This window comes from Onychomys torridus, chromosome 6 (genome assembly GCF_903995425.1).
Source record: "Onychomys torridus chromosome 6, mOncTor1.1, whole genome shotgun sequence".
NCBI lineage: Eukaryota > Metazoa > Chordata > Mammalia > Rodentia > Cricetidae > Onychomys > Onychomys torridus.
The window spans coordinates 85914377-85934014 of NC_050448.1; the positions used below are offsets into that span (position 1 = coordinate 85914377).

Consider the following 19638-nt stretch of genomic DNA (forward strand, 5'->3'; position numbering starts at 1 on the left):
TCTTATCTGAATGATCAAGACAGCTGATGCATTATTTTGAGGTTTTTTTTTTTTTTTTTTTTTTTTTTTTGCTAAGAGGTTTTCAAAAATCCTATTTTAAAAACACACATACACAGAGGTTAGCTTGTAGATTAAAGTTTGAAGTACTTACCACAAATGAATTTGCATTTGAATCTTTAAAAGGATCTTTTTACTAGTTAAGAGCTTTGGGCTATTTGTACATTTTCAAGGAATTTTGCTTCCTGAGCTGCTTTCTCTTTCAAGTGAGTCACTTCACTCATTAATGCAGAAAGTCAGATTCTATTGTAGACTGTCATGTTTTCCACACATACCATGCCTAGAGCATACAAATTACCCTCCAAGATGTATCAGGGACTCTCTTTCTTTGAATAGATATTAGTCTCCTCTGCATTGTTATTATCACAACAGTAATTTCTGTTGAAGTAAGTGGCCCCTCTGCATTTTCATTGTAACTTCTTCCAAACAATGGGTTGTCAATTGAGCTGTGAAAATGCACTGTGTTCTGTCTCCTCTTCTAAGGGATTCATTTTGGCAGCGTCTTCTTTCTTTCTTTGTCTTTTCTTTTCCTTGAAAGCTATATAAAACTGTCTTCAAATGAAATGAATAGCAAGTAGGGAATTGGCCATTTAGGGTCACATTTCCTGGTACAGGTGTAAGGCATGCCTGTTTTCTAACAACATACACAACAGTTCTGTTCACACCAGCGGACCGTTGAGAGCTAACCTGTTGCTTTTGAGTAATATGATATGTAAAGACAGAATCTCTCATGCTGGAGTGGCTTTTTCCTATGAGAAGTGTTTTCATAGAAAATATACAGATTATACTCATCAGAAAACAGATGGAGGGAAGGGAGGGGCAGAGACGGGATGGAGGAGGGGGACTGGCAAGCAAATATACCATCTACAATTTCTACCACAATAGAGTAATGCCTATGTGTTTTCTTCTTAGATTAAAAAGGTCTTGAAACAATGAGGATCCAGTGTCCTAGATCATGAGGTTTTATTTCCTCCATTGTCATTTATGAATATCCAAATGTGCCACTGGGGAAATTTTGCAGGCTAATTGGAACCAAAAGGCAATTATAAGAGTGAAATTGCAATCAGTGCCAAAATATAGGTATTTTTAATCCACAAAGAAAATAAAATAATGTAGAAAGTAGTCATAATACCTCACAGCTACAAATCATGCATCTACATGATCTTTATTTTAAGGACTGAAAGTGTTTTTGCACATGTTCTGATTAGTTCATAGAGCTTTCCACCAAGAGAGTAAATGGAAATTCATGTTGTTGAGAGCTGAGGTTTTTGTTGTTGTTGTTGTTTTTATTAAGTGCTACTTGCAGAATTAGAAGCAAGGTCTCCTCTGTTCTTCTGGTCTCAAGATTGTATGTTAGGCAAGAGTGGCAATCCTACCCCTTTCTTCTGCTGAGAGATTCATTTTCTATTTCTAACACCTAGGACAATGAGTTTTCAAAGTAGTTATTTTGGCAGAAAACTTAAGAGGTAAAAATCATTGCTTTATGTTGAGAAAAGTTTTTGTTTGTTTTGACTTGATTTTTATTTGCCTTGTTCCTCAGTAGAAGAGTTCTGCAAAATAAGTAAGTAAGTAAGTAAGTAAGCAAATAAATAAATAAATAAATAAATAAATAAATGAAAAAAATCATGGGGTTCAGGAGTTTCCAGGAGGAATGAAACAGTCATTTCACTTGAAGCCAGAGGCAGTGAACGTAGAATTAAGAGGTCATGAACCAGCCTTGCTCAACTTGACCAAATGTGTTTTTTTTTCCTATTAAGCTAAGAAAAGAAAGAAAAAAATAATTGACTGAGAAAAATCTTCATAATATTCATGCTTTCTCAAACCTCCAGCCTTAGATATTTTATCCTCTTCCTTCATCTTTACCTGGTCTCATTTTCTTAGCTAAAACCTTCTTTGCCATTATACATTTACCCTATACTAAGGCCATTTTCTTCAGGGTCTTATTTAAAAATAGTTTTCTAACACACCTACCACACTGCATCTTGGTCTGCTTGGCTAGAGCTCCCCAGAAAGATGAGACCCATCATTTTTTTAAATCTGTTTCCAGGGCCTAGAAGAAAATGGGTTTCAATATAACTATTCAGAGAGACTGTTTCTAGCATTTGTTTCTCATACATTTCAAGGTCATCATTATTACCTCTGAATTGTACTTCATGTCACTTGAAAGATCACTAAGGTATTCATCTTGTCAGAACGTACTCTTACATTCCTCATCTATAAAATGGGAGTGTTGACTTTTAAATGACTCATGGGGATTTTATAAGATTCATAGGAAGCAAACATGAAGAGAAATTAAAAGGGAAAAATTGTGTGCCTGAAATGATTAGCAATTTTCAAGAATGTGATTCATTTTCTAGAGTAGAAAAATTATTTTCTGGAATTTTCACTTTTTTATCTAAATTTCATGTTCATCACATTTAATTTGTATAAAGAGTTGCACTGACAATGTGGGCTTTTTGAGACTATTTTGCCCTTCACACACCTATACTTGATTGTTGAAGTTTCTTCATTATTATACAGTAAAGTAAAAACGATAATTCCTGAAGAGAATGGCTGATTTAAGTATAACATTGGTGGAGACCAGGAGTCCTTTCCAGGGAGCTGGTGGATGAGGAATACCTAGGATATCTCAAGGACTCAAACTCAAGGGTGGTGTGGGAAATAGTCAACAGTTCACAGACAAGGAACTTGGCTCAATGTTATCAAGAGAGAAGAGAGAAGTGCAGGGGAAGGGAGAAGATGAACTTCTGTCACTGAAACTATGGAAGTAACTGTAAAGGATTAAGACCACTCTTTCCTAATAGCTCTAGAACACATCAGAATATTAGCTCCAAGAGCATTTCCTTAAACTGTATGTTTTTTTCTCCTCATCTAAAGGTCAAGTGTCTATCTGTAGCCAAGTCAGAGGCAAATAGAAACAGTGAAGAATTGTTTATAAACATTATCAGATCTCTCTTGTTAGGAAAACAGATTCCTAAATCCGAAACAAAACCAACTCATTCCTTTGATGGTATAAGAAGTTGGCATCATGGCCTCTATTGGGACCGAGATATTTTTCCCAAGTCAGATTCTTGCCATGAAGATACTTCTCCATGAAGCCGAAGACTTAGTTCTGATCATGCAGCACCCCTGTTGAGTATGGGAGCTGGGTGTTAAGAAGTCCCTCAGTTTACCTGTGCTTCCGCTCTGTCTCTCATCCTTGTATGGATTGAGAAGCCATCAAGGCAAAATTGAACTTGTAAGTGTGTAGATACAAAGCTATTCTTAGTTAGTCAGAATATCCTATAATCACCAGACCTTTATGTTGACAGGTATTTGCCTCAAAATATGGAGTGTTTTGACCCTGAGAGCATTATGGCCCCTAATTACAGGAAAGGAGAAATACGCGGCATATGACTGTAATGGAGCAAGGAGGGCCCTGGAGAGATGATTACAGAAGATAATAGACATTAGTAAAGGATTGTAAGAAACACTTTCCCTGGGTAATTGCCAACTGGCTTTGATTGAATAGATCATAGACGGGGTTTGCGAGAATGTTTCCAAGTGTACAGACTGTATTATGGGAATTGGCAAAGCTCCTGACACAGTGAGAGCCTAATTGTTAACTCAGGAGATGGACACTGATGGTTAGTTTTCTTACTTGCATTTTTACTTGCATTGCTGAATTTGGCACAGAGCAAAGCATAAGTTATCCTGTACTCTGAGGAGGTCACTGCCACTCAAGTACACATTCAGATGGTGAGTGCTCTTTTAATAGAGAACCTTTTAGGGATAAAGTTCTGAGAAATTCTGTCAACCTTTTCTTCCATCATGTGACTGCCATGTAAGCTACAGTCTCACACAATTACTGAAAGACCATGTCAACAAAAAGTACCTTCTGTGGGCTGTCAGTCTGGAATCGCCTCTGGTGTTCCTGTTGATTGTGTATTGTAAGTTCACTAGAGCTTGAGCACATACATTCCCCTGAAGACATTGAACCAAATGATTTATGAATTTGTAACGTATTGAATTTTAGTTATTTATGATTCAAATCACCAAAGAATCAGTGGCCATATCTAATTCTTAACAAGCCAATCCTATATGCTTGAGTAGATAGACAACTTCATAGTGAGTCAAAGTGAAAGGTGGAGGCAGTCCTTATCTTCTGTCAGTAAATGCTGTCAGGTTACATCACTGATCCCTACCATCCCCGATGAACAAGTTTTGGATCCAAATCCTGTGGTGGGAGGTGGACAACAATAACTAACTGGAAACCTATAGAACTTGTGGAGGGTGTCTATTAGAACATTTGGCCAGGACCAGAAACCTTGGGAATCCTTGGGTCAGTTCCCTTGCTTCATGGAAGAGGATATTGAAACTGAAAGAGATTGAGTGACTCACTTAAGATCAGAAGGTCAGAAACAGAACATCAGGCACCAAATGCCCTGATCACAGCAAATTATTACTTCATGAGTTTGTTGTGATCTAAAAGCCCATCGAAATCTATGAAAATACACCAAAATTGGAAACGAAGGTAATTGGCATTGTCAGATGATTCTTGAAAAGTGGCCATATCTGTTCCTTTATATTCCCCACATGCCTAGCACAGTGCACTGTATACAGTGAAACATCAAACTTTTCATCAAAGCACTAATTTTGCTCTCAGTAGAAAATAATTCATTTAAAAATGCCTAATGTTTTATGAACATTTAACCCAGAGAACTAGTACTTAGAACATTTTCTTTGTGCTTCCAATTAGAATTGCCAAGGCTGCAAAATATCATACTTGTTGTTGGCCACGATTAGAAAAACATTTCTTTGGGCCTTTGTTGAGCCTGGATTAATTTGGGGAGTTATACAGCCTTTCTCCAAGTAGGATGTTTTCCAAAATGTAGCTGAACCTTGCTCTTCTTTGCAGGGTTTGTATTGAGCAACTGCTTGCAATTTGGCTCACTAATGTGCTGGTTGGATTTAGCTTGCTAGATGTTCTTCTTCCATCAATAAAATTTCTTGTTTATTTCACCACAAAACAAAACAAAAACCCACTGATGTGAGAATATGGGTCAGGATTGCATCACGTACATCTTACCCAGTAAGAGTTGGGAGGGAGACCTCAAGATACAAGTAACCATAACCAGAACTCTCCTTTTATGTTGGAGAAAAACAGAGACCTTGCTATAGACCTTTCTCAAATGTATCAAATGTATTGGGGAGACTATTCCACTGATTACACTTACCTCACATCTAACAAATGTACAAATATAGATTCTGGCATTTTAGTGTGTCCAACCCCCCCCAAGATACATTTTACAACTTTTGATTTTAAGTTGTTCTTTTTTTTTTCTGTCAGCCAAAATTCCAGAGAAGGAACAAAGAGAAACAATTCCATATGAATTAGAAAATCTATTGAATATAATTGTGAATTTCATCATATATTCTGATGACTTGACCTAATGATCAGCCTATATAAATTGAAAACATATATGATTTCAAAGATAGGACCCAAGGATCAGTTTGGCAAAGTCATGCAGAACTGTAAGTCAGAATTGCTCTTTATGTAGATGTAAATGAATCAGAAATAGGAATTTCAAGTCTTTATTTCACTTCACGAGCTTTTAAATCTCATACACTAGCCAGATTTAAATACCCCTTTCAACATGAAATTACAAAGTGGGCCGGCTTTCATTTCATTCTTTTGTGTGTGTACATGTACACTTTGGGATTCTTCAGAGTGACCATTCAGTACTTAACTATACACAATGGCATTGAAAACTGTCAATGTTCATTGGCAGGAAAATAGCTACCTTCCTCCCTGTTTAGGAGACAACAAATGCTGAAAGAATGTGTTTCCTTACAAGAAAACCTTGTGTAAAGCGATGAACTCTCCAGAATGTAGATTGCCCATTGAAATGAAAGTCCATGTTATTTTTGACTTAGTACACTTAGTACCTACAAGGGGAATTATGGGGTTAAATATATAGGTTTAGGCATTTATATTTAATAACATGTGAATGGTCAATTTGCAGTGAAAATTTCAAAGAATAATCTGAGAATAATTGAAAAGCAATATTATGGATGAAAGAGAAAATGACTACTCAGCATCTTCAAAAGTCTTCCATGCATATTAATTCCTTCATCCTTAAAACAACCTGACGAGGCATTTATGGGAGATCTTGTCATTATTATTGCTTACCTCTGTGACTTGGGTATGGTTGCACAGCTTTTTATAGCACACTAGGAAACCGAGCAAGCTATTCTGGTGCCCCGTTCCTGTGACACTACTTCTATATGCATTTTAAGAACTAGCCAGTGCATGTGTCTCACAGAATGTGACAGTTACAGTATGGCCACAGCTGTAGCCATGAATCACTCATTAGTGAATGCCAGTTTCAGACTGTTCTCCTTACTGATCACCTCTGTTATTGGTCCATTGGTTTCATTACTTGTCTTTACAAAGCTCATCAGAATGATTAAAAAAATAGTGCTTGCATCTATTCTATTTACCTATCTAATCTACTTATAGCTATCTTCTACCTACCTGTCCACCAATAAACTTAATTCCTATTTTTAACCTTCTGTATTCTAATAATTCATGGCCTTGCTATATGTTCTCTCCTCCCAGTGGCCAAGCCATTTATTTCTGTTAGTGGAGATACGACTGAGCAAAGTGGAAGTTGCTCTGGTGACTAGTCACAGGAGAGAAACTGCTCAGTAACCTCACAGCACAGTCATGCATATGTTCTGAGTGTTTAGGGCACTGAAATGGGGGAGAATTTCCCACCTTTCATGAATAACCATGAATCTAGCCTTTTTACATTTGGCTTTCCAAATCTGTATCAAATCATTTCTAGCTCTTCTAGAAGTGCATTAAAGCTCCAATCCAGATAGTATTAGGGGGATAAATGAGCCACAGGGAAGAGATGTCATATTTTTCTTAAAGCAATTTGTTCTTTTTTTTTTCCCACAAAGTTAGAAGCCAAGCAATTTACGATTAAGATTTTTGGAGGACATCCTCTGTCATGTTAAGCCTTTCTTGTCTGTGGTTTTAAAAATGCAGTCTTTGCTATAGCATCCTGGCATGCATTAATGTGCTTCTCTCTACAGGTAGATTACAGGTTTATTTCTACTGGCAAATGTAAAGTAGTTTAAATTCATTATGATCCACTGTAGAGTATTTTGAAGAAAAGTGAGGAATAGTTAAAACCTAAGGTCAGTTAGGAGTAAGTAAGTACCTGACTATGCATTTGTATTTGTGATATTCAGGAATAGCAGAGGAAGTTATCAATAATTTTAGTTTAATATATTTTCTATAGACAGTAACCTGCTTTTAAGAAAAAGGGCATTATTATTGTATTAATTATAATTTAATATTTTCTCTGTGTCTGCTTTAATTTATTTAATGAGACATAAAGTTTTCTCTGTTCTCACTATATGCAATTCATGACCTATTTTCTTAGGTCCTTTCCAAAGAAAGTATTTCATAAAAAGACTCAGACCTGTAATGTTAAATTTACAAAAGTCCCATCACATGATGCAAGATTCCCTGCAGAATAAGTGCATACAAAGATAGCATATGGCATATCAGGTGACACATAATACAAAACAGGAATGTTTTCAACTTGACCTTGAACATGTTAAGGGATTCACACAACAAATACCAGACAGGAAAATAACTTAGGGATTATTCACTATGTCTGGCTTTTGTAATAGACATAAAATAGATGACAAGCTGATTATTTGACCTAGAATAAAATGCTCATAAATGAATAAAAGAAGAAAATTCAGGTATATATCTTTCATCAAGGTTAGTAAAACCCTATTAGATAGATAATCATGTTAAGTACATCAAATCATTGCCTTTGAAGATGGTTTATTTCATAGTTACAGTCTGCAATTCCATCCATGTATAAGGGATTGACAGCTGGTCCACCCATTCGCATTAATGAATTACCAATGTGCATCCCACACACATCCACCAGGGAGACAAAGACAACCCGCCTACACACTGCTTTGTTTTGAATCCTCCAAATGTTGTAGAGTGGCTATTTCCTTAATAAATGGAAATCATTGAATATAGCATGCATTATCTCCCAGAACTCAGAGGAATGTCTCACAGGATTAGAGAGGAACTCTAATTTCATTCATCTGATAAGATAGGTCACAGTACCTCTGATTTCTCTGCCTTCAGGGACATGTGGGATCTTTATACAAGTGTACCTGCACTGCTAGGGTATTTCATTAGTAGAAATTTTGTAAAAAATTAAAACGCAGTTGACCGTGACCATTGGCAATCTGTTCAGGGAAATCTGCTCGGGTGCTATCTTTGAGGTGAGGTAAGAAAAAAATAAACAATATGATTCTTTTCATTTTTTTAAACAAAATACCCAGAGTTTATTTAGCTTAACAGGTTCTCTGATTGAATGAAAACCTAGGATATATGCACATGTTACCTCCAACCCCCTCCAAAAAATAACCCCCAGATAACAGATAACCCAAGATAAAAAAGACAAAGTTCTCTTCAAAGAGAAAAAATATCTTCACTTCTGGAAGATGTTTCCATACCCCATTACACATCTTCTTCATTGGACAGCTTCTGAGCCTTGCCTTTTATTTTTCATATTCCTTAACATGGATACATTTTCCAGCATGTCAGTCAAAATTAGAAACTGTATCTTGCTACCATGTATTTACACCTGCTTCATTTGTACTACTTGACCATCTCTGTTCATGACAGGGATGTTAAACATCTGACAATTCAAGTTTCCCGTGCTTTCATGAGCTTTCCTCAATATAGCTTACCAGTGTTGGTGTCACATGTTACTATGTGGCCCTCAGCCTTGTGCAAGACTTTAATCAGTTCACCAAGAGACAACTTGGCAGGAAGAAATTTCAACAACAGATTCCATTTTGGTTCTGGCACCTTAGAAAGTGAAGGTGTGAAGCAAGGGCGAACAATACAGTTCTTGATGTGCTCTCTACATGCACTTGCCATCACTGAGATCCAGAATAATCACAAATCAAACCTTTTACCCTGACATAATTATTAATTACTGCTATTTACTCTAAAGATATCCTAGTTTGTCTGGAAAATTGTTTGCCCCTTGTAGGATGTTTCTTAGGAAGCTACTATCCCTTCTTCAATCATCAGGATGACTTGTTTCCATTCATGCATTTCTTCCAGCTCACTTGTTCTAAAGTGGAAAAAACATTTAAAATGTAGTTGTCAGTACATCTTCATAAACTATCTAATTCAATGGACTTACTTTCTGTTTTGTGACATTTTACTTCCCCCTACCCCCATACACATATACACACATTCGAAAACACTCACTACACAAAATGCTATAGAAAGGTCAGAGAATTTCACCGAAGCAATACCTTTGTATAGAAACAGTCAGCATGATGCCTTTTTAGTAGCTGCATATAAAAATGAAGTGTGATGTATTTTGCTATATGTGACATAATTAGAGCTCATAGTAGTCATTGGCATGGGATGATCAGATTGAGAGAAATATACTTTAATTAGCAATCATTTATTAAATACCTGCTATGCATCCAATGTAAGATTACATAAAGACAACTAAGACCTTGTAGTCAACCTCAAAGAATCCATGGCCTAGTCATGGAGATGACAATGTAGAATAACAATTGTCCATTCTACTAAGTTTAGACTATTACTTTGTATGCTATTAAGAGGATGTGAATGGGCCATGGGTGAGTTAGTTGTGGATCTAATGCGGATATGCAGCTTGAGAAATGATTTGCATAAGAGATGAGAAAGTGGGTCATATGAGCTTTGGAAGAGGAGCAGACTGTAAGTACGAGGAGGCCCTGTGCTGGTTTTGTACTGAGGAAGTGGATGGTATGATATTGGCCATCATTTACTCTTACAAAAATATCATTGCTTCTCCTTTGTTCTGAATTCTGCAGATTGAGATCTTTTGTGTTGATCTAGTAAAGAATGGGAGTTGACTAATATGGCTTAGAAAAAATAATTGTCTGCCCTTTCATCTGATTCACACACACACACACACACACACACACACACACACACACACACATACACACACACATTTCTTTTATTGCAATTTCAAACATATTATTTTTATTTCTCTAAGAAATATTACCCTCTTTGTTTTTCTTCTGAGTTCTGTAAGGGTGTGGTTGCTTTCAGCTGTGTGGTGTACTTATATATAAAGGTCTAGGTAATGATATGTACTAAACAACATTCTTATTCTTTCATGTAAGGCTTCCATTAAAGTACCATAAAATACTCAGTAAATACAGATAATTGAAGAAGCACTTCACTGCAGTCTTAATTACTGTGCTTCCATCCCTCCCTAGTTTCTGAATCTTCCTTCCAGAAGACTACTTCCCACTTGCTGGTTGCGCTAGTATCTAATTATATCCTCTTTCCACATTTTCTCCCATCACAGTTTTTTCCCCTATGTTACTTAGATCTTCATCTGTATGATTCATGTTATCTATCTGAATAGGTCATCTGATAAGTTCCTGCAGTAATAATTGACCTATTTCCTAGTCTTTAACTCTGCTAGTATTCTCTGCTCAAATCTAGTTCACAGGTAAGTTCCACAGGTGGTGGTGTCTTTGATATCTATGCTTCCTCCTCCAGTTTCTCTTCTCATACCATGGTACCAATTCCCTAATGTCATTCTCATCTCCAAATTCATAAGCAGTTTTTCATGTTGATGGAGTTTAAAAGTACCCTTGGCACAACACCATCATCAGTGATAAAATTTAGATGTCATAGAGGGGATCCAGCTACCTTTCTGTCTTGTTTTCCAACACCCTCTTTGATGATCCTTATCTTTTGCATAGAGAGGCTGTATAAAGCTGTAGTAGGAACACCTGAGTTTGAATTCTGGGTCTGGTGTCTGTTAGCACTACCACCGCAGGGAAATCCTCTACTTTCTCTATGCTTTGCTTCTCTTTTCTACAAAACTGAGCGTAGTAATTGACTCTGCCATAAGATTATTGCAAGAATTAATGAAAAGTTAGAACACTATGTAAAATACAGTAATAACTTTGTAAGCATCAAACCTTATTAGACTTCATATCCATATAGGATTGAGAGATACAAAGGCCTCAAAGTCAAATAGTATGTTGACAAGCAAATGGATTGTTTTTATAACTATAACCTGAAACCACATAGAAAGTCAACAGTGAAGAAAAATGTCTCTGTTTTTGCTTCTTCTTCTGGGCCCACGAATTAATGCTGAGTACTAAGTGAAATATGTAAATAACCACAAGGATCCCAAGTTGAATAACATTTTATAAACAACAACATAGTATTATCGTTTTGTTCTCAATGGTATTTTTTTTTCCAATTTAGGGACGGAATTTATCTTCAGGAGAGGTTGGATTTTTCCCAAGTGATGCTGTCAAACCATCTCCATGTGTAAGTTCTTATATTTCACTTCCTTCTTGTTTTATTTTACTTTTGTTGCTTTGATTAACTGTTCAAGAAGGTATAAAGGAGAGTGACTGCCTAGATACTCATCAATTTTATTAATATTTTATAAGGAGGGCAGGTCTTACATGAGCATAATCCCACAGATTATACTTTAATCTATGCCAAAAATAGTTCAAATGTTAAGAAAAGATATGCAGGATGGAAATATAACTTAAAGTTAAAAAAAATGTTTAAAGGTATTGAGGTGAAGTAACCCAAGGCCACAGATTGTATGTATTGGGCAAGATTTTCCTTTCTCTGGATGTAAATGGTATGGTCTGACTTATTTCTGGTCACTCATGTTACAGGTAGTCATTACACTTCAGTTTGTGTCTTTAAAAGGGTGGTAGAGAGTAGAAAGTCCACAAATTCTTCAACCAGGGCTCTGACTACTTTTTCTATTCTTTATAATATCCTTTCCTGTTTATTTAATTTCATAATGAAATTTTCTGCAAGTGAATAAAATGGGAACGAGTGACATAATATGAACGGATATCATGTAAATGCATTTCTTTGTGCTTTGTGGTGTTAATTTATTACTATATGGGGTGGAATTATTTTTAACATCATAATTTTCCCCACAATTTTAAAGTTAGTGAATGCAAAGTAATGAAATTTCTTTATTAATATGAGGCACATGATTACATGAGGAAAAATGCCCTCAAAATTCTTAAATATTCTTGTTATATTCCCATAGCGCCTGTATTTCTCAACTGCACATTTTTTTTATATTACAAGTGTAATATCTGTCACCTTTAATTTGGGAATGTAATCTTACACTGTTTATCCAAGCTTAATTATTTTTGAAAAGCAAAGAGATTTAAAAGAAAAGAGTTGCTGTTCCCTTTATTGTGATAGATAGGTTGAATCTCATAGGTACAAATAGAAGCAAAAATGTTTACATAACAGTAAATGGCAAGAGATTTTAACATTCTGACATTTGGGAACCTGAATAGGCATTTAATATACAAAGCACTATTTTCTGTTTATGTCTTACATGAGTTTTAGAAATTTTGTTTTAAAGATAGTCTGGCATAAAAGCGTATTTAAATTTGTTGAATGGATGTACAAAGGATAAAAAAGCAAATGTGGATCCCTCAATGCACATAGGCAATTAGTGAATGAAATCAGCTTATGGAATCTTACTGTAACTGCCTAGAAGGAAAACCATACTCAGATATTTTAAGATACTAGGGTTACACAGTAATACATAGCCAGGAATAAAATGGCCAGATAAATATGAATGCTCCTATAGCTTAAAGTTAATAGATAGCTACTAAGGCAAACTACTTATGTAATGACATTATATATTTATTTTTTAGATATAGGACAAGCTGAATGAAAGGAAGTAGACAGATTAAAGAGGGGAAAGCATTGCATGAGCTTGAAAACTGCATCCCTTTGTATATGTTGGTTATCAGAGGGCTGTGAGCAGTGCTGTGAATTCTATTCTGAGCTGAAAATTTATTTTTCTAAGTGTATTATTCCTGTGTCTTCAAAAGTTTTGAGAGATTCTAGAGGCAACCTCCAGGGTGGAAGACATAGATGAAGTAGTTAATTTATGACAACAGAGTGATTGGAGACAAAGGCTGGACTACAACACGGTACAAAGTTGGATAAATGTGAATCTGGCAGTTGCCAGGGCATGTTCCAGTAATATTCCACCCAACAGAAGAGAGAATTCTGGTGCTCTTGGCTCTGGGTTAGATAAAGGAAAAGAGAGGTGGGCACAGGGGATGGCAAGCATGAGAGAGTGATCCCTTAATGATTCCTAAACTTAATGTAAAAGTTATCCATATGTAGGGCTGGAATTCATACCAGCCCTATGACCCAACATGAGTTTTTCTCCAAATAAAAATACATTGTCTGTTTGGTTTTAGCCTCATCACAGACAGCCCTCAATGGGTTGTTGCAGATAAAGTTCTAGAGAATCGAAATTCAACAGTTGGAATCATCGAGGAAACAGACCACCTTAAGCTAAGGTTAGCAGACACAGAATATAGAGTTAGATTCATGAAGCAGATACAGGACAAGATACTTAAATTAAAAATTCTATACTTAATGTAACTAAAAACTAAAAAGCAGATAAGAGGAAATTACAACACTTAATGATTGTCTGGGCTTCTCTATAAAAGACTCAGATCTAACAATTGAAGGGAAGGCCTTAATGGGTGCACTAGATGGCCTATCGGGCATGGTTGAGTAGAAAATTGGAAAAGAAATCTGAAGAAGTTTCTAAAATGAGTCCAGAGAGATTAAGCAATGGAAACTGTAGGGGAGAATGAAATAAGATTCAAATGTACAAAACAGAAGAGATTAAAGATAATTGTAGAAAAGCAATATTCAAATAAGTCATGGCCAAGAACTTTCCAGAATTTATGATAAAACTAATTTTAAAAATAAAGATGGGTAATTTAAATTCATCAACAGCTAGATATATTTTAGTGAAACTTTAGGATATTAAGGATGACATTAAGTTCAACCTGAGAGAAAAGACAAATGCCTGTTAAAAGCATTGACAATTGGATTCCACCCTAACCACAGTGGCAACGGAAGCTACAAGCTTCTTTCTACTGATGGTTAGAGACTAGCTTTCCTTTTGCTAGTTCTCAGGTAAGAGATTTAATGAAAAAACATGAAATATTAAACAGTCATGAAAACTTGTCTGAGGCTACTAATTAGCAAAAATATTGACATGTGGCAATAGGAGTGCTGTTGAGTTTCCTGGTTTGAACACAGGCATGGGGTTATAGCATTCTGTATGGCTAAACTTCAGATAGAAACTGTACAGTTCTCTGCCTTGAAGAGTTGGAGTATGGACTTTGAAGTACCCCATTACTTGTGGAAGATAACATTAGAAAGGATGGAGTTATGGAATGGAGAAACCTCAAGTTCTGTGTGTGCACTCAAAATCTGATTGGGTAGTGAAGCCAGCAAATCCCTCAGTTTGGGCTAAAAGAAGTTAAATGAGAAATCATCAACTGCTTATTACAGGAGATAATCTAAAAGTTATAATTTAGCCAGGTTGACTTCCTGCTTTGAGACAAGAGACATACTATGTGAGAATAGAAGAAGCCACAATTGCAGCTTGAAATATGCAAATATGATACGTAAATAGCATATCATTTACAACATCAATATATAAAGAAGCAGAGGAACATAAGCCACACTCAGAAATCAGCCATCATAACCATGTTCAGAACGCAAAGGAAAATATGTCCCTAATGAATGAGTAGATTGAAAATAGAACTTGAAACTGTCACTAAAGAACTGGATAGAGATTCTAGAACATGAAACTTCAATACCTGAAAGAATAAAAATTAGTATGTTGCAAGAAAATCACTGTCAATTTAGAAATTTAATTACTACTTCATATTTCTACATCATCAAACACAGAGAAAGTGTATCTAAGTGCCCCATCTAATTTTATGAACCACACTTCTTGTTAGGAAGTATCTATCATACATAGACATATTCCCAATAAGTTATTTAAAAGCCTTACTTGTCCATAGCATAAATTTAATAATGTAAGACATCTGTGATGGAGGCTGAAAATGGCATTAGAGGACTATATACTTGAAGGAACCATATTCTTAAAGGATGTAAAGGTATCCAGAAGTGATCTTCAGCCTTAAGTGTGACACAATGAAGTGTCTGTTAAAACAAATCCCCGAAGTATACTAAAGAGAAATTAGGAGGAGCATGTGGGATGGGATCTGAGATGAGAAGATGGTTATATTATTAGTTAGTTTTTAATTGTCAACTACTCTAGTCATCTTGGAAGAGAGAACCTCAATAAGAAATTGCTCATATAAGATTGGCCTGTGGTCATGTGTGTGAGATTGTCTTGATTGGGAAGTGTGCAGGAGGGCCTAGCCCTCTGTGAGCAACACCATCCCTAGGCAGGTGTGTATGGGCTGAATAAAAGCTAGTTAAGTATGAGTCAGAGAGCAAGCTATCAAGCTAACCTTGGCTTCTCCTCAAGCTTTTGCCTTTAGCTTCTATTTCTACTTTCCAAAATGATGGATTATGATCTGGAAATACAAGTTAAATATGTGTTCCTCCCCTTAGTTGCCTTTGGTTAGTGTTTTATTACAGCCACAGAACATGCCCACGGAAGAAGCAAAGGCTCCTTCCTCTAGGCAGTTTTGGGATGGGATAGCCCGAGTTGTTTGTCTATTGTGAATTTATATGTCACTCTTCACTTGTTGGTTGTCCATCCTTTTCCAGCTAAAGGAGAGAACACAGGTAGACTATGTGGGAGTTCTTACCCACTCCTCTCTTCCTTCTCCCCACACCGGCAATGTAAAAGACCCAGGAACATCATGGACTCTGTCTGTCAAAGACTTGGCTAATTCATGAAGGTTTTTAAGACTCAAAATGGACTATCTATATTCTAGTTTTTCCTGAATAGCTTGTAAATAGGCACCTTTTCTGTGGTGTGTGATGTATTGGGTATTTTTTTCTTTACTACTAGTGTATATTCTTTGGCTTTCTTCATTTCCTAGTTACCACCGTCAGCTAGAAGATGCTTTCTTTATTTGCACATAAAATGTAATATTTGTACTTGTGCAAGTCTTTGTATGAAAAAAAAAGAAAGTGTGGATATTTTCCATGATGTAATGAATAAAATGTTTCCTTTTTGGAAGATTTTAAAACCAGAGTTTAGAATTTGTGCAAAATAGCATCTATATCCAGTGTGTGCTGTTTATTTTATATGTCTTTTTTCTTTTCTTTCTTTTTTTGTCTTGGGGAAGGGAAGTACTATTTGGTTTCTTTAATAACCTTTTCATTTTAGTTTTCTATGTTGGATTAAACTGTCTTGTGGTAAATATTGAAAGTTTCTAGTTCATGTGTTTTTTCTATCTCTTCCCTGGAAGGCATAGTAGAAAAATGCATGAAAGAATGAAATAAAGCAAAATGAATTATTTTCTACGTATCAGACATACACTATGATTCATTCTGTGTAAAGTTGCTAGTGGATAGTTCCAGGACTGTGCTACTTAAGGGTTTTATAGAGCTGAGTCAGCTGAGCTGAGTTAATGATTGATTTCTGAAAGCTACCCTTAAGTAAACTTAATCTATTTTTGCCTTTTTATGTCCTAGGTACCTAAACCAGTAGATTATTCTTGCCAACCTTGGTAAGTATTAAAAATGTTTATGTTGCTCAGTTGAAATACCATACTCCTAGCTTGAGGACACCTTAAATGTGTGGTTGTAAACCATGTTCCATTTCCATTTGTCCTTGCTAAAGGTGTTTTCACATGCAACAAAACAACATAATGAATTTGCGTATTGCTGGCCATTCTCTATCATGATTGGATAGTGGTGTCTGTATGTGTGTATGTCAGTGCACTCGACCATAAATGTGTGTAAGAGCCACAGAAAGAAATGGGATATATCCTGATATATTTCCTATTTTGGAAAGATAAATCTCATGAAGCAGAGAAGAAGAAAAAAAATGATAATACTATCTAAAACTAAGAATTACCTTAAAAAGATAGTATCTAAAATTGTAGTTGCCAGTGTAGAATAGGGAAATAAAATATATCCATATCTGATTTGGGTCTTATGTGACAGTATTTACCTGGGAAGATGTACACACACACACACACACACACACACACACACACACACACACACACACACATACACACACACACACACACACACACACACACACACACACACACACACATATACTCATCACAGAAAGGGAGATCAGAACAGGTCAAAACAATGATTGTACAAGTTTCCATCTTGGTGACCTAATGAGTTTTCACTGGCATTTCAAACAGGGTTCATAAGGAACAGGGGTGACTTAAAGCAACTTTATCAGTGACAGCCCCACCTTAACGTAGGTGACCACTTATGGAAGTGACACTCCTGGGACCAGCTTAACAGTTTAATAATTTCTTCTCTGCCAGCTATCCAGTCTCCCTCCTCTAGCAGCTGTTCACTCCTTCCTTGACTGGTAGAAAAGGGCCCTTGAGATAATTCCAAGGTCCTGTTCTCCCAGAAGTGTGACCTTTAGTTTACCTCCTGAGCCTCCTGAACCTCTCTCTCTCTGCTGAGCCCCACCTCTCTCCTGAGCCCCTCTCTTCATCCTGGAGGGAATGTTTCAACGAGGAGAAAACAGCCATATAACAGGTCTAGATGGAGCATATTTACCACTGAGATGATGGTAGTATAGGTAGCAGAGTCAATTATTGCAATGGACAGTGGTTGTTACTTTTTAGATATTTTCAACTTTAAAACTGCACATAGGAAGCAGAATAGTTAATACTTCATTATGTCATAAAAAGTAATATATGCTGAGTATTTCATATGCACTTAGCACTTTAAATGTTTTATTTCACATTAAATGTGAGGTTGTAAACCATTTCTCATTTCCATTTGTCCTGTAACAAAAATTTTCCCCAAATTCCTATATGGAAGATATTACTGTCATTATTTTTTTTATATTTTTATCTTATAATTAATTTAATTTTACATATCAGCCACGGATTCCCCTGCCCCCCCCCCCCCATCCGTCCCCTATTCCCACCTCCTCTAAGGCAAGGTCTTCCCTGGGGACTCAGCTCAGCCTGTTAGATTCAGCTGAGGCTGGTCCAGTCCCCTTCTCCCCATACCAAGGCTGAGCAAAATGTCTCAGCATAGGCCCTAGGTTTCAAAAAGTCAGCTCATGCACCCAGGACAGGTCCTGGTCTGACTGCCTGGGGGCCTCCCAAACAGTTCAAGCTCATCAACTGTCTCACTTATCCAGAGGGCCCGGTCCAGTTCCATGGGGGCTCCGCAGCTATTGGTTCACTGTTCATGTGTTTCCACTAATTTGGCTATTTGTCCCTGTACTTTTTCCAATCATGGTATCAATATCTCTTGTTCATATAATTCCTCCTCCTCTCTTTCAACAGTTGGACTCCTGGAGCTCCACCTGGGGGTAATGAGGGTAAGGGTCAGGGGGCAGGGAGAGCTTAGAGAAGCAAGAGGTCCCAGCTGTATCAGGAACTGAGTGGAGAACAAGGAAAGAGATGCCATGATAAATGAAGACCCCATGGAAATAGGAAGAAGCAAAGTGCTAGAGAGGTCCCCAGAAATCCACAATGATACCTCCACAATAGACTACTGGCAATGGTCAAGAGAAAGCCTGAGCTGACCTACTCTGGTGATCAGAAGGCTGAACACCCTGACTGTCATGATAGAACTCTCATCCAGTGACTGATGGAAGCAGATGCAGAGATCTACTGTCATTGTTTATATTGAGGGAGAAAACGTTGAATGCCATGGCACCCGTTTTCTGTAGCCCCAAGACTCTAAGTGGTGCCCCTTGTTCATCTCTATCTTGACCTCAAAATAAAACAAAAAAATCTGAGCAATTCACTGGGATGTATGTGTTTCCCTGGATTTGTGTTTGACTTTTCTGAAAATGAATGAACCTCTTTTCCCTGATATTTGTCTGTGTTCTCAGATAAGATGTTATTTGAATGTATATATGAATATAGTATCTTGAGGCTCTATAGCACTAGTTCAGTTTGCAAATGTGGGTAGCACCTAAGTATCTAATATGTATGATGTATATGTATGTATTCTGATTCCTTTGTTGTATAGCCAATTTGTAGAAAGCGTATGGAATTATCCCCAAGCCTCTTGCTGGCTCACAGCACCCACATCTGCCTTTCTTGTCATTATCCACAGTCTCTACTGCACTCTTCTTGGCTTTAGCACTGAGCTTGCCAAAGAAGTTTGATCAAATTGGCAGTCTTAGATACATTTTAACATCTCTGACAACAGTTTCCAAATTTGTGTTACTCTGGGATTTAAAACTGTATTAATGACAGAAGTGAAGTTTTCTTCCATACAAGATTTTATAGTTGAAAGGTTAATAATTTTAGAGATAAATACTAATATTTCCAAACACATGGATTTTATTAAATAAGCCAGGCAGGTATCTGAGAACTGCTGAGACACAAGAGGATGGGCAGGTTCATGCAAAGTTCTTCTTGTTAAGATGTACTCTTGCTAGCATGTAAAATTCTGTTGAAAATATAACCAGTTAGAATAACATCAAGGTGTCAAGACAAAGGAAACACCTTAAATATAGGAATTAACAAAGACATTTCAGAGTAAAA

General features: G+C 36.6%; 1 protein-coding gene across 3 annotated transcripts in view; it reads left to right on the forward strand.

Annotated features, from left to right (window-relative positions):
* Nucleotides 1-19638, forward strand: part of Vav3 (vav guanine nucleotide exchange factor 3) — a 330524-nt gene that overhangs the window by 278384 nt on the left and 32502 nt on the right. For 2 of the 3 annotated variants that reach the window (XM_036191255.1, XM_036191254.1), the window contains exons 21-22: nucleotides 11390-11455; nucleotides 16616-16650. In XM_036191255.1, the coding sequence (XP_036047148.1) occupies nucleotides 11390-11455; nucleotides 16616-16650 (101 nt within the window). Of the gene's footprint in view, nucleotides 1-11389; nucleotides 11456-16615; nucleotides 16651-18423; nucleotides 18572-19638 lie in introns of those variants that run through there. The other variant, XM_036191256.1, reaches the window with a different exon arrangement.